The sequence below is a fragment of the Pararge aegeria genome, chromosome 16 (assembly GCF_905163445.1).
Source record: "Pararge aegeria chromosome 16, ilParAegt1.1, whole genome shotgun sequence".
Taxonomy (NCBI): Eukaryota; Metazoa; Arthropoda; class Insecta; order Lepidoptera; family Nymphalidae; genus Pararge; species Pararge aegeria.
Window position 1 is genome coordinate 17,516,399 of NC_053195.1, and position 14,149 is coordinate 17,530,547.

The following is a 14,149-nucleotide window of genomic DNA, read 5'->3' on the forward strand; positions in this document are numbered from 1 at the left end:
TGGCGCCACACGTGTTGAGTCAACAATCCAAACTGATACTCCTAAATATAAGCTTATTTATTGATCGGGTTGAGACCAAGTACAAACCAGTTTTGCACCGCTTCTAATTATTTTAAATCAAATATTTTCCACTACTAGAAAAAAGCTTCCTCATACGTAACAGAGACAGACATCGTGAGCTCGGTCTGTCCCGGCTTCTGCTATTTGGCTAATCGGGCAACACTAGGAGCATTTTACATAATATCATATTATATAAGTTCGGTTTTGAGAAAGCATTTTTTTAAATAGCAAGAAATAAGTCAATTTGTTGTCTTTGAGATTTTTCTCTTTTAATGTACCATTTTAAAACTTAGTGGAATCACCGCACATGCAATCTGTTAGTGAGTTTGGGATTGTCAAAAAGTTGAACTGATTTTGAATTTCATTGAATCTAGAAGAAAGGATCTAGTTGATATTGAGGTGCCCTGCCCGGGATACCAGCAATACTCCATGAGCGGCCGACCCTGCGCGTTGTAGGTATATAAGAAGCCTGGAGCGCTAGCTTTAAGCTAATTTAGCTTTAAGTACCTTCCGAATGATCGCGATACTGGAATTCTCACTCGTAATGTTGAAATTAAATGATGAAACACCCGGGTTCCCAATACTTTGGGCAATGCTCTGAAACTTGCGTCTTTTGGGAATCAAACTGCTATTCAAATGTTTCTCGAATCAAGACTTGACAACCCTAATGGAAGTCGGGATTAAATGCTAATTTTGACTCCGATTCGATGCAGGTGAGATATTTAGAAGTAAATATATTCATTCACTTTTTCTTACAATATTTTTTTTAAATAAATGACTATCGATTAAAAACGAAATTATTGAATTTTTTGAATAATAATCTAAAGCGTTACGATAAATTGAGGCCGTTGAAACGAAAACGAACGAACGAAAAATCGACGTCACTATTTACACAAATGAATAAATTAGCAGCTTTTATCTGTGAATTTAGAAAAAAATCTGCCGCTGATATTTGGTTATGTGAAAATTAGTATAATTCAAAAAGGTTAAAAGGCTGAACCGATTTTGACAGGACTCCCAAAGATGGAAAAACGCCTTGTTAGGAGTAATTTAGGTAACATTTTACTGCAAGAAATACCAAACAAATTTCAGCGGGACTTTTTCAATAGGTTTAGGTATTGGACGCCGCAGATAAAGGCAAAACAGAAATTCAGGTCATAAATAAATTCGTATCGAATGAGACCTCCCTTTTTTTGTTCATAACAAGCTCGCGAAGTCACTTCTATCGGGCACGGCCGCCATTTGAACTTAATGGCGTAATAAGCGAGGAAAATATTCAGAAAACGGTGGACTTTATGTGCAAAGGAAGCTGGACGTTATAAGCAGATGTGTTTACAGCGCACCCTCGGGAAGGGTCCGGTTCGGGCAGGAGGGTGCTTTACATACGAAATCTGGAGTGAGACGTGAAATACTGCCCAGTGTGTCACCAATATACGTTTGCATGATTTTGCGCGGTATTTTCCGAACGATCACGACTTACTGGATCAATGATATGTCTCTATACTGTTCCGCATCGGAAAAGAAAATGTGCCTATATTACATTTTCAAGTAAAATGCCTCACGTAGGTAGGTATATGCTGCGCTTTACACCCATACATTAATCTATTATATTACTATCGTGACCCTAAAATTAAAATTAAAATCCCGAAACAAAAATGTCAAAAACTTGTGCCTACTTTCTTAATTGCGTGTCTGTAAGTGTATGAGTCTGTTTGGGTACAAATTTTACGATGGCTTATTTAAACTTACTTCTTGACAAGCCAAATACTTAAATTCGATTTGATTCAAGCGGTTCCTTTAACTGATACGACATTCAAAAAGTAATCTTGCTTGTGTGCCACTATTATAGTTTTGATTTTGATTATCTGTATCACTTAAAGCCTGTCCACACTAATCAACTCACTTGATTGTGTGGGCGAGCCCTTAGTCTAAAAATGGCGGACACGACAGTCTCGAGTTCAATATCAACGAAAGCATGTTCTGGCGAAACTTTTAATGGACGGCAATTATTGTGTTCTTTCTTTTCTTTTATTCCTTTCTGCCCGTGAACGCTTTGGCGCTTTTTGATATAATAACTGAAAGAAATTACTGGTACGCCGAGTGGACGAATGCGAATACAATGGTTAATTATTTTACTCTACTAGTGATGTTTGTCCGTTTGTGTGTATGATCATTTGTTCTCTACTAATATTTACAATCTTTCGTCATCATCTTAGGGCCACTACAGTGTCTCCTCCCGGGTCTCCTCCCAAAATGAGAAGGGTTTAGACCGTAGACCACCACGCTTGGTCTGTGCTTATTGGTGGACTCCACACACCTTTGAGAACAATATGGAGAAATTTCAGGCATGCAAGTTTCCTCACGATGATTTCTTTCACCGTTGAAGCCAGTGATATTTTAATTGCTTAAAACGCGCGTAACTTAGAGGTCGGTGCGGGGAACTCAACCCCCCAAAAGTGAAGGCAAACATTAGATATCTATAAATGATATTTTCATTGGATTCGTTAAAAAAACTTACGGCAATATTTTACGTATCAATTAACTGATGTCTTAAATGCAAGAGTTTCACACCACGACAAAGAAACGGCTCGTTGTCTCCTCTTTAGGCCACTGTTCCAGCGAAGATAACCAATTCTTAGAAACGTGTTGGCGAACAGTAGAAGAGCGGAACTAGTAAAATCTTTGAAGAAAAGTTTTTCTATTAATTCGAAAACAAAATGGATTTTTCGAGTCAGCAAAATCGGAGCTTGCGGCTTGTTTGTTGTAAGGCGAAGGATCCGCTCAAAGTAAAACTCTTGAAAGCGGTTTATCGCGCAAAGGTGTTAGTTTTTATAGGGAGCTGTTTGCGCGGTTCCACGTCCGCTTTGCTGCAGAGCGGGGAAAATAGCTCAATGAAAATAGCAAAAGAATTGAGAGATACACATCTTAAGGTTCAAAGAAGACAATCGCTCTTTTATAAGAGTGTTCCTTCAGATTTACTTGATTTTTGACAATATACGATTGTGATCAAACAAAATCTACTTCGGGTATCTTATGTCGATTGTGAAAACTTATCTACAGAGGCATCAATAATCAAATATCTTAGATTCTAAACTTGTTGTTTATCAATAATTAATATGCGAAAGAAAATGTCAGATTTACAGTAACACAGTAAATTTACAGTTATACTTACATCGAAATCAAGCAAATCTGTAGGCACTTTCAGTAATTCAATGGAAAAAGTCTGAATGAAACTTAAAACTCAGGCGTCTATTACCAAAAAGCCTAGTTTTATTAGCAGTAATCATTACCAGTTATAGAATAAATATGATTATGATATGATTAGCGTTTTTAAACTGCACGTATAAGACTTCTTAAGTGCATTTTTCAGAACCTAATTTAATAATCCCGGATTAAGTTGCTCGAGCTACAGCCGGATTTGTTTGGTTCATTGTTTTCTCCTTGACTGATGCGTTGAGCCCTTTGGATGGTGCGTTAGATCGCGAATGAAAGATAGATTTATATAAGTGATATATCTTGTTCATTTTTATGCGAGCAACCCAAGTCTACTTTACTCGAGTAATGCGATTTTCATATAAACCCGTGTGAAAATCCCCGATAGAGGGCGCCTCTGAATGGCGGAGTGCATCCCGGCTCCCTGACACTACACACAGGAAGGGGCTTTGTTCGCCTTTCATATTTTTTAAATAAACCTCCGGCAGTAGCAGGGGAATAAGTGGAATATAATATTTACGTTGTAAACGAAACGGTCCATTTTCAAATTACTGATGATCACTAATAAAGGAAAAATTAAAATAATTGAAGCGAAGAATTCTTATCACACGTTCGAAACTTTAATTTATTCATTTGAGTTTTTTATCCCTAACAATGAAAAGGCCCATTTAGGGCGCAACGAATAACGGGCCTGAAACCATACTATAACCATACCATACCATAAATAGGGTTTCTTTAGTTAATTAAGTTTTTTTTGTTATTATTTTAATGAATGTAATGAAAGTGTACAAACAGTAGGTACAAATAATATAAACACGGTGATTTTGTCGGCAAAACGCGCCAAGTCAATCGTTCCGGTATACGATGCCGCGTGGAAACCGATGGAGGTATGGGTTTATTTAATCACCATAGCCCTGAAACGATAGACCCCTCCAATCTCAGACTCAACCATCACACACTAGTAGGACTATTCTGTATCTCAGTTGACACCACATTTAGCTAGCCACTGAAAGTTGCCATCGAATGGCGGCCATAGCATTAATATACATAACGTAATTATATCTGCCAACCCAGTTGAAATTAAATCTGTTGAAAACTTCGGTTTCAGAATGCAAAATATGGACTCAACAGACTTAACAACTTTTCACGGCGGCTAGCTAAATCTGGTTTCAACTGAGATACAGAATAGGCCTGCGGGTGTGCGACGGTCTAAGATAGTAGGGATAGTTATAATGCCAAGTGAGATACAGAAACGGCCTGCAGGTGAGATTGCAGTCAAGGACTGAGTTGTAATGGAATCAAAAATTAATTAAGTAACTATTATGACAAGCCATTTCACTACCACCTGGGCCCCAAGTCTGCTATTACAATTGTGTGTCAGTGATCGATCAGTGACTTCATAATTGTCAATTTTGGCATATTTGGTAGTCTGCTAACACAATGGTGTCATTATGGTGTCATTATGATTTTCCGATGGAAAACCACTGACACTTCAATGAACATTTGCTAGTCTGCTGCACAATGACAATTCAATGATCGCACGAATTGGTAGTCTGCTAATATTTTGACAGTTCTATTGATCATTGTGAGACCATTGAGACGCAATTCTGCAGTCATTGCCTTTTAGCAATATTATTGTTGATTACAATTAAATTGTGAAGTGTGAGATCATAATATTCAGATTAAGGTGGAATATTTTTAAGTTGGCTAAGACTATTGATGTTCTTCAATACCATTTGATTAAGCGTAGCAGGCGCCGTCGAGCCCGCAGCTTGCTAAGAAACAATGTAGACTACTTTAGGATATTCCCGATGCGGAATTTATAAAAAAAGGAGTTGCTTGGGAAGCAGACTGTAATGAGTCAAGTGTGGGAGCTCGCTCCACTTAGGCATTCCCAAACCACGGTAAGAAAACAACTTTAATTTTCGTTGCTTTTTAATTAAGTATAGTACCTATATCTCAGAATATGTTATGATGGTTGCAGTTACTGGTAGCACTAGCATTTTATGCATCTGGCTCTAAAAATAACGATTGGGCAGAGAGCCCCCAACAATGTTTCTCAGATCACTGCCTCAAGAGCTGTGGGACAAATAACGGAGGTGCTTAACACCAAATTTAATAAAAAGTGTTAAATGTCCAGAGTGATAAGGATGCTGAAGTGGAGTGATGGATGAAGGGAGAAATTATATTTTACCAGTTATATGCTGAGTACTTTACCAAGAAGAATGCTTTTTCAGCTTCTATGAAAAAAATTACTTCAGATATCATAGATGGGACACATGTGGCAATAATAAGGCCAAATGTTCATGAAAGGCAATATTATAACACTAAGGTATTGCATTCCCTAACTGTTATAATAGTAACTTTAATATTGAACTCATATTTTAATATTATGTGATATATCTAGCCAATAATCTTCAATGTATTTAACAATCTGTGACGCAGATTTAAATATATTGTGCCTGCAACCCAGGCTCTGCTCTTAACTCCAATGTGTGGCAGAGTCACCCACTCAGCCAACACTTAACTCCATTAAATGATAATGGGGCATGAGGTTTTTTTTAGGTATTACTTATTTAAGGTTTTTTTAATTAATTCCAATATAGATTTTTAATTGTCAAGGTTAATATTGGTTGGATTTTCAGGTGAGTTTTTCCTCTGTGGAAAACTATGATGACCACAACTTAAATACTATAGAGGGGAGATACACCACACTACTCTATGCATGAAACTTGTGACTGTATGCAATACAGTAGAGCGCTGTAAAAGTATATTGGAAGAATGTTTCAGGTAAAGTAAATAAAATGCTTTAGATAGCATGTTAGGGTCTCCTAGATTGAAAACTGTAGTAATTCATGTACATAGTTTGATGGTCAAGTGTTTTATTTCCAAATATCTTTTTCTGGTAATTGTTTAGAGCAAGTATGCATTATAATGCATACTTGCTCTAAACAATTGCACTGCTGGCAAGATTGCAGATGCATGTTGTGTTTGGCACAATATAAAAGCCACAACACAATTAAAGCAATTCTTCTGCAAGAGGCATTTAACTTTTGTGTGTTATTAAAGTTATTTTTATAAATCTATGAGGAGACAAATAATACGAGTTAATAAAGATAAGACACTGAACAATGATTTTTATTTACAGTAATTTAGTTTACAAATGAATACATGTAAAAAATGAAGACTCTTCAGCTGGCTTCCAATAAAAGCAGGAGGATATAATTTCATTTTGAAATCCAAACCTTTATTGTTACCCTTTTTATATTCATTGCAAGAATTATTTATTTTATCTGATGAAGTTCCTTATAGATAGAGGACAGAATTCTTCAACAGATAACAGCAAATCACAATGTTCGCAATTAGAGCCGAGTTGGAAAGCTCTATCTCATAAGGACTTGGTTCACAGAGACTTCAACTAGTAAACCAGGGTCTGCTTGAAGGTTGGGCACTGCAGCAGGCTCTTGTCAAAAGACTGTGGACAAAGGCATATATTATGAGTATATGTGTTCCAAGGGTTAAACATAGTGTTTTGTCCTATTAATCTATTGTTTTTAAATATTCTACAACAATTTTTTACTCTGTTACAGGGATGCTGGTCACAATTTGTGCAATACCTTAAATGGGTCCACAAGTTAATAAAAGATAAAAAATTTAAAAGAAAATAGAATGGAATGAAAACCTCCTAGCTTTAGTTTGAAGTTAAAAAATGTAGTTAGCACCACCATGATAAGTACAAGTTCATTAGCACCTGTGATAAGCGTACATGAATAAAGAATAAGAATTTTATTAAATTTTTGATTACTCCCCATATTTGTTTTTTTTAATTAAATTACCAGAGATACTGTTGGAAACACACCAATTTGATACCTACTTAGACTTCATATCATGCTTAAACAGTACAAGATTGCATTACTTACTTTCGCTCTTCAGTGGGAATTTATTTATAAAATTTGAGCGTAGGTACGCAACCCAATGTCGCTTCGCCTGGCAACGTCCGTTATTGGTACAGCTGCAGTGTCCAGGCTGATCTGTCTAACTCTCCAAAAGCAGCGACGAAGTTTGCTCGATGAGGAGCATTTTGTTTGTTTTGATTATAATTTCATTCAATTCATTTCTTGTTTATGGCTTTTGTCTGTGCCAACTGGGCACAAGGTACTTCGCCAGTGTCTTGTAGATGAAGAAGGCACGAAGGAGATTGATCGGTGAAACTAATGAAAAGTTAATTTTGAATTTGTACCAAGAAATAGTTGTTATTAGCTAGTTAGCTCTTTAACCTAAGGCAGCACAGACAACACATGCATATATATCTAACACGGATATTTTTTGTACATTATACTTTAATTTTATTACTTACTATATATTTACATAAAAATCTACAATAAGGACTGAAAACAAACATTAAAAAACATTTAACACTCAAAGGACGGGGGACTTTGGGAGGAAGAACGTCATAGAGGGGATAGGTAAGTTTGGGACAGTTAAAAATAATATGAGTTATAGTGCCCTCATCCAAGCCACACTCACAGATGGAGTTGTCCCTTATCCGGAGTTTGGCCAGATGTACAGGTGTGCTAGCATGACCAAGACGCAATCGGGAAATTGTGGATGAAGTCCAGCGATTTGTACTCCGAGAGTGACAAAACCAGGGTTGTCTTGGTATGTTTTGTTGGATGGTAGCGTAAAACTTACCCTTAACCAATTTGGAATCATTCCAAAAAATTTTCCAGGCTGTTTCCATATATGTTTTGGCAAGAGTACATAGGTCCTGCGATGAATTTTTAAAATGATCTAGAGAACCTGACTCAACAGCTGTTTTGGCACATGAGTCAGCAGTCTCGTTTCCTGGAATACCTGAGTGGCTTGGAATCCAAACCAGTAAGATGAATAGTCCTTTTTGATTGCAAGAGAGCAGAGCCTTCCGGATTTTTAAGATAATGGGAAATCGTGATTTGCTGCGAAAGGGGTTGATTATAATTTATATATTTTCACTAGCACAAAATAACGTCAATGAAATTTAATGTCAATTCGACAGTTACAGATTAAAAATAATTATTTTTGACAAAATTTGGCACACAAAATATTTGTTTTTTGGGTTCCTTCGATTGTTTTACCAAATGTGATACAAAGTTCGTCTTTAGAACACAAATCAATAACATTTAAAAATATTTCTAATCAAAAATTCGCTTAATTGGACATTATTAATTAATGGTAGTTTTTTTAATTTTACTTCTCAAACACAGTTTGACCAAATGGCAACACTGATTCTCTTTCTACCACAATGCAATTATCATCCAATTACAATCCAATTGTAAGACCATTGTGAATTTAGTAGACTATAGTCGGAAAAATATAATAGGCCCGTTTTGACATTTGTGAAAGACCATAGAATGTAACTTGGAACGAAACTGAAAGAAACAAAAAAATAAAAATCAATTACATACAGTGTTTTAAAAAATACGTAAATTTTTTTGGGACGTTAAATAATATGAAAGAATATATCGCGAGTATTCTTTTTGCGCTTACTTCATAGTAGCATGCAATTTATAATTGTTGCGAAACGTTCCGAAAACAGTTACGTTCTCAGTCTTTTTTTTTTTTATACTAGAGCTGTAACCATTTTTTTACTGAATATCGAAATTAAATATTGTGTAGTTATCTTTACTGCAAAGAATGTGCTTGGTTCTTAAAATGGGTTCTAAATAATGAGTCTGAGATGATGTATCTGACCAAGCGGCACATGACTGAAGCGTCCCCGCGCGCACTGCGCAGTTTTTCGTTCCTCATCTTGTAAAGTTGACTGTGCGCTCGTTTAAGTTTGATATATATTGTTTACTATTACGTTAACTATGGCTCTTCTATTTTGGACATTAATTTAAACATAGTGATTTGACTCGAGTTTTGTGTTTGTTGTTATATAGTACTAACTCTGTTTCAACATGTTGAAAAGTGGACGTATAATCAACAGCCAGTCACGCGTATTGGTTGTGAAGTTAAAGGAATACTTTGAACGAACGAACACTTTACAATACATAATAATATCAATCGAGTACTGATACAAACTTGAATTGATTTATCGTGAGTATCGAGTACAGAGTCTCATGGTTACATAACTAGTTACGTCGCGATGACAAATGTCAAAACGGGCCTATTACATTTTTACGACTATAGCGACTTTGGGCACAATGATAATTGGATTGCAATGGAATGGTGTCATAATGACAAATCTTGTAAAATAGCAGACTTGGGGCCCTGGTTGATTGAAAGTTTTAAAAATCTGGTAAAAGCGAATGCAAAGTAACCAGTTGAGTGTAGCTCCCCGGGCTGCGCTCTCATTATATATTCCCGTCATAATAGACACTCCTTTGTGCTGGATTCGCTAAATTGGATGCTAATTTTCACTTAGATGCTTGCTCGAGTACGGAAATTAATTTCATTCATCCATTTCCTCAGCGCTGCAGAGTCCCACTGCTGGGTAAGGGGCTCCTCTATTCTAAGAGAAAATCCTATGAAAGAGTGTATCTTAGCAAAATTCCAACAACTATACAGGGTCGACCACCTCGTGATCCGAACTAGAACATACTTTTATTTTTATTCCACTACAAGTTAGCTCTTGACTGCAATCCCACCTGGTTGTATGTGATGGCGCTGTCTAAGATGCTAATGGGCTAACCTGTATACAAATGTGGTGTCTACGCAGATTGTCGAACCGGTACGCTCGCTTTGCGGTAGGCACGACTATATTGGTAAGGTGGTAACTAGCAACGAATGAAGCCTAAAATGTTGTTTTAACACGACCTAAAATGTTGTTTCCAGCGTACCGGAAATGCCAGGCAGACGACTTCCAGTGCGGGCTAGAGGGCGCAGGCTCGGGGAAGGTGTCGTCACAGGGACCCTGCATACCGAAGGAGAAGAAATGCGACGGGTTCGTGCACACAAATCATTTTCCCTTTTCCCCCACACGCGTAAACACATCCCGTGCAGGGTTGAAATTCCTTATGGAGTTTCTGGCACTCTCTCTTGAGTTATGTGTACCCCTAGTACGAGGTGATAGACGATATTCGATGTCGACAATCTGAAGCGTCAGAAGTGTCCCTAATTTAGATATAAGTTTAGATCGGATAGTGTATGCACGGTTTGTATGCGTACATACACAACATTATGTCAGCCCGCATACACACTTTTCTTAACAATATTGTTAAATTGTTAAGCACGGAGCTAATTAGTTACCGTGCGCAACACAAAATGAAACAAATTTTTTAATCTGGAATAAATTATAATTATCTTAGGAAATAATTTAATTAGATGTATGCCGTTTCCCCTGCAGATATTTAGATTGCAGAACAAGCAAGGATGAACAGGAGTGTCCGGGGCAGTCAATAGCATGTCGACTCGACCAGTTTAAGTGCGCGTCCGGGGACAAGTGCATAGACACTTCCGCCAAATGTGACCACAAGGACGACTGCGGCGACAACTCAGACGAAGCTAATTGTAGTAAGAATTCTTATATTTATTGGTTCACACTTACTCGGGGTCATTCACTCTTACTTTGATATCCAGATTTATGCATTTTAGTTTAGATAACAACCTCTTGCCTTTATCGCACGTTACGTGTTCAACACCACAATATTATCTTCTTACAACTGATGGTCGATATTTAAGAGCTGGTGTTTACGAAGCCTTTTGCAGTAGTTCCAGCCGCTTATGTTGTTTACGTAACGACGCTCAGTAGGCGCGAAGTCGAGTTTCCCTTTCATTGGGTTTATTCAAAGAGTCATAGATTTGCATAGTGTCCGAATTAAAATGAAATTTGTTTTCTTCATAACTTTTCGGCTACACCCCTAACCATTAAGGCGATATCACTAACCCAATTGTGCTGTTTACAACTGAGCTAAGGTCCTGTTTCACTTTGGCATAAAGTAAGAAAGTGACAAAAATTACATTTAGGCCTTCCGACACATCTTAGAAGGTGGTGAAAGAAGCGTCGAAGCGAGAAGTCTATGAATTATATATTCTACAGATACGTTGGTATTTGAGTTTAGGACAAAAGTCCCAAGTCGATTAATGAGGAAAGAAGCTTCTCGTCGTCTGCCATCTGTCACGGGCGCAACGGCTCAGTTGTTGATGTTTTCCAGATTTCCCCCCGTGCCACATCGGGCAGTTCCGCTGCAGCAACGCGCTGTGCATCCCCGCCACGTACCACTGCGACGGCTACCGCGACTGCGCCGACGGCTCGGACGAGAGCAACTGCACGGCCATCGCGTGCCCCGACAACAAGTACCTGTGCCCGCGCGGCGGCCCGGGCGGCGCGCACAAGTGCATCGCGCGCGCGCAGCTGTGCGACGCCAAGCGCGACTGCGACGACGGCGCCGACGAGGAGGCGGCCTGCTGTGAGCACGCGTTCCACTGCTTTTGCTTTCTTAGACAGATAGATCTTTATTTGCATAATACACACATAGATGCCATTTATCAATTACGAAGTCACACACACAAATATTACAAACCATTGATTGCAATTAACACAAAGAATCAATTTAAAAAACCAATTGCTTGCTGGCGCGTTTAGGCATCCCTTCTGGTGACTAGTCCATGGAATCCACATGCAAAATAACAGGAAATAAATTAGTGCCATCTATCTGCATATTGTTTGCGACAGGTACATAAGTTACTTGTGGGAATAAAGGCAGAGTATATGCTTTTATTAGGGTAGGATTCCTAAAGTATTCATAAATTACAACCTACCGATGCATAAGTTTAAACAATGATACGATTGATGAATTTCTTAACGACAACTTCTAAGTAGAAGCAAGCCGCGCAGCTCTCATGGCTCATAAGATAGAAAAAAGTCACTAGAAACAGACTGGCTTGAAGTTTCAAAAGTGCTTATAAACTAAAACTACATGAAATGAAATGAAATTTGAATTTTGAAAAAATCCGGAAGGTGCACTCGCCAACCGAGTAGCGGAAATTTTTAGCTGGAATACCCACTAAAACTCTGCGCATTATGTGAACTTCTGAACAGAAAGCACGAGTGACAAAGTTCAAAAGTATTGTCCGTGTGTTGCAGCGACGTCGTCCTGCCCGGTGCTGGAGTGCGAGTACAAGTGCGTGGCGTCGCCGCTGGGCGGCGCGTGCGCGTGCGCGGCCGGCCTGGCGCTGGCGCCCGACAACCGCACGTGCGTGGACCGCGACGAGTGCCGCGAGTGGGGCCCCTGCCACCAGCTGTGCATCAACACGCCCGGCTGTGAGTTCCCTGCCGCTGAGCAGTATTCACTTCTCAGTAATGACTTACCGCTCTGCCCGGTTTCGTTACCCTAGAGTTTTCGAAGTAAAACTTCTTTAGGCGCGACTAGGGAGTAACTCAGATTATTTTCTTACGGAGGTAACGCTTACGTCAGACATTTGTGTAGTTTCCGCTATCTAAAAATAATAATTTGGATCGGTCGTAAGTATATATCCTATACTCCGGGCTTCTTGGCTTATACGCCAGCTAGTGGCAAATATCAGAATTATTTATTTCCAATATTTTTAAACGGATCAATTGTGTATAGCAGAATGAATAAAAATTCAAGTTTAAAAATAAATAAATTGCAAATTTGTTTGAAAATCTCAAAATATATTAATAATTTTTCTGACGATTGCGATAGTCGATAGTATTCAATGACAAGGTATGTAACATGTGTTGATATAATCTTCAAATTTCTTCTCTTAATTATTCTATTTAACGATAGATAATATTTATAAACATATATTTTTTTTACTAGTTCTTAAATTTACAATCATTAATACTATTAACGGCCATGGGTTTAGTTCCGAGGACTATATACGTTCTGACTATATACGTACTCATCACGATAGTGCCGTACGATCGTAGACAGGTTTCTCACGAGTTTATTTCAATGAATCCCGGCTGCAACTAACAGGCTCTATTATGGTCGGGTTGCGGCTTCTATCCTTCCGTCGGGTGTATCCAGGGGTCAACAGGGGGAGGCGGTAGTATTACAGAGAGCTCTGCGCTTGCAGCGTACACGTGCGCGTGCGCGCCCGGCTACGCGCTGGGCGAGCGCGGGCGCTGCTCGGCGCGCGCGGACGGCGCGTGGCTGGCGCTGGCGCACGAGCGCGGCCTGCTGCGCCTCGACCTGCTGGGCCGCGCGCCCGCGCCGCTGGCCAACGCGTCCGGCGCCGCCGGCCTGGACTTCCACCACCGCCGGAACCTGCTGTTCTGGTCCGATCTCAAGACCAGAAAGGTGAGCCATGCACGTCGACCTCTGTAAAATAAGATAAGAGGACTAAAATTCGAGGCAATTCTAATGCAGCTGCGCTTTACGCTATACCTTAAAGGGGAACTTCAATTTAATCCAAATTACAATTTCAAGACGATTATTATAATTTCTGGGATTTTCTAAACAATAATTTAAGGTAAGAAAAACATTTCAAATAATACAGGTTTCATATTATCTCATCCGTAGATCCATTCGCAACAACTGAACGCTCCAGCCGGCATCACGACGTACGGAGGGAACGACATAACTATAGCAGGTTCTTGGGCTCCAGTGGCCCTGGCGGTGGACTGGGTGGGAGACAAGCTGTACGTGGCCGACGCCATGGGGCAGAAGATCGACGTGTTTGAGCTCGACGGACGGTGGCATGCTGTAGTTTTGGGGTCCAATCTAACGAACCCAGCGGATATCGCGCTAGACCCGACGCTCGGTTTGATGTTCGTCGCTGATAGCAGTCAAGTTAGTAGAAGCTTTCATTCGAATTGTTTTTATGAAAAAATTTAATGAAAGTGATCCTTATCCTAACTTTAATGTAGGTAAATAACGAAAGCTGGGATCAACCGGTTAGCGTGTTTTCATGGGTACAATTACCAACT

General features: G+C 39.2%; 1 protein-coding gene across 1 annotated transcript in view; it reads left to right on the forward strand.

Moving 5' to 3' along the window:
- The window catches only part of LOC120630550 (low-density lipoprotein receptor-related protein 2), a 244,003-nt gene that overhangs the window by 207,276 nt on the left and 22,578 nt on the right, over nt 1-14,149 (forward strand). Inside the window, exons 4-9 of the mRNA XM_039899804.1 lie at nt 10,090-10,198; nt 10,601-10,767; nt 11,409-11,663; nt 12,341-12,517; nt 13,297-13,520; nt 13,743-14,012. Of these exons, the coding sequence (XP_039755738.1) occupies nt 10,090-10,198; nt 10,601-10,767; nt 11,409-11,663; nt 12,341-12,517; nt 13,297-13,520; nt 13,743-14,012 (1,202 nt within the window). The remainder of the gene's footprint in view (nt 1-10,089; nt 10,199-10,600; nt 10,768-11,408; nt 11,664-12,340; nt 12,518-13,296; nt 13,521-13,742; nt 14,013-14,149) is intronic.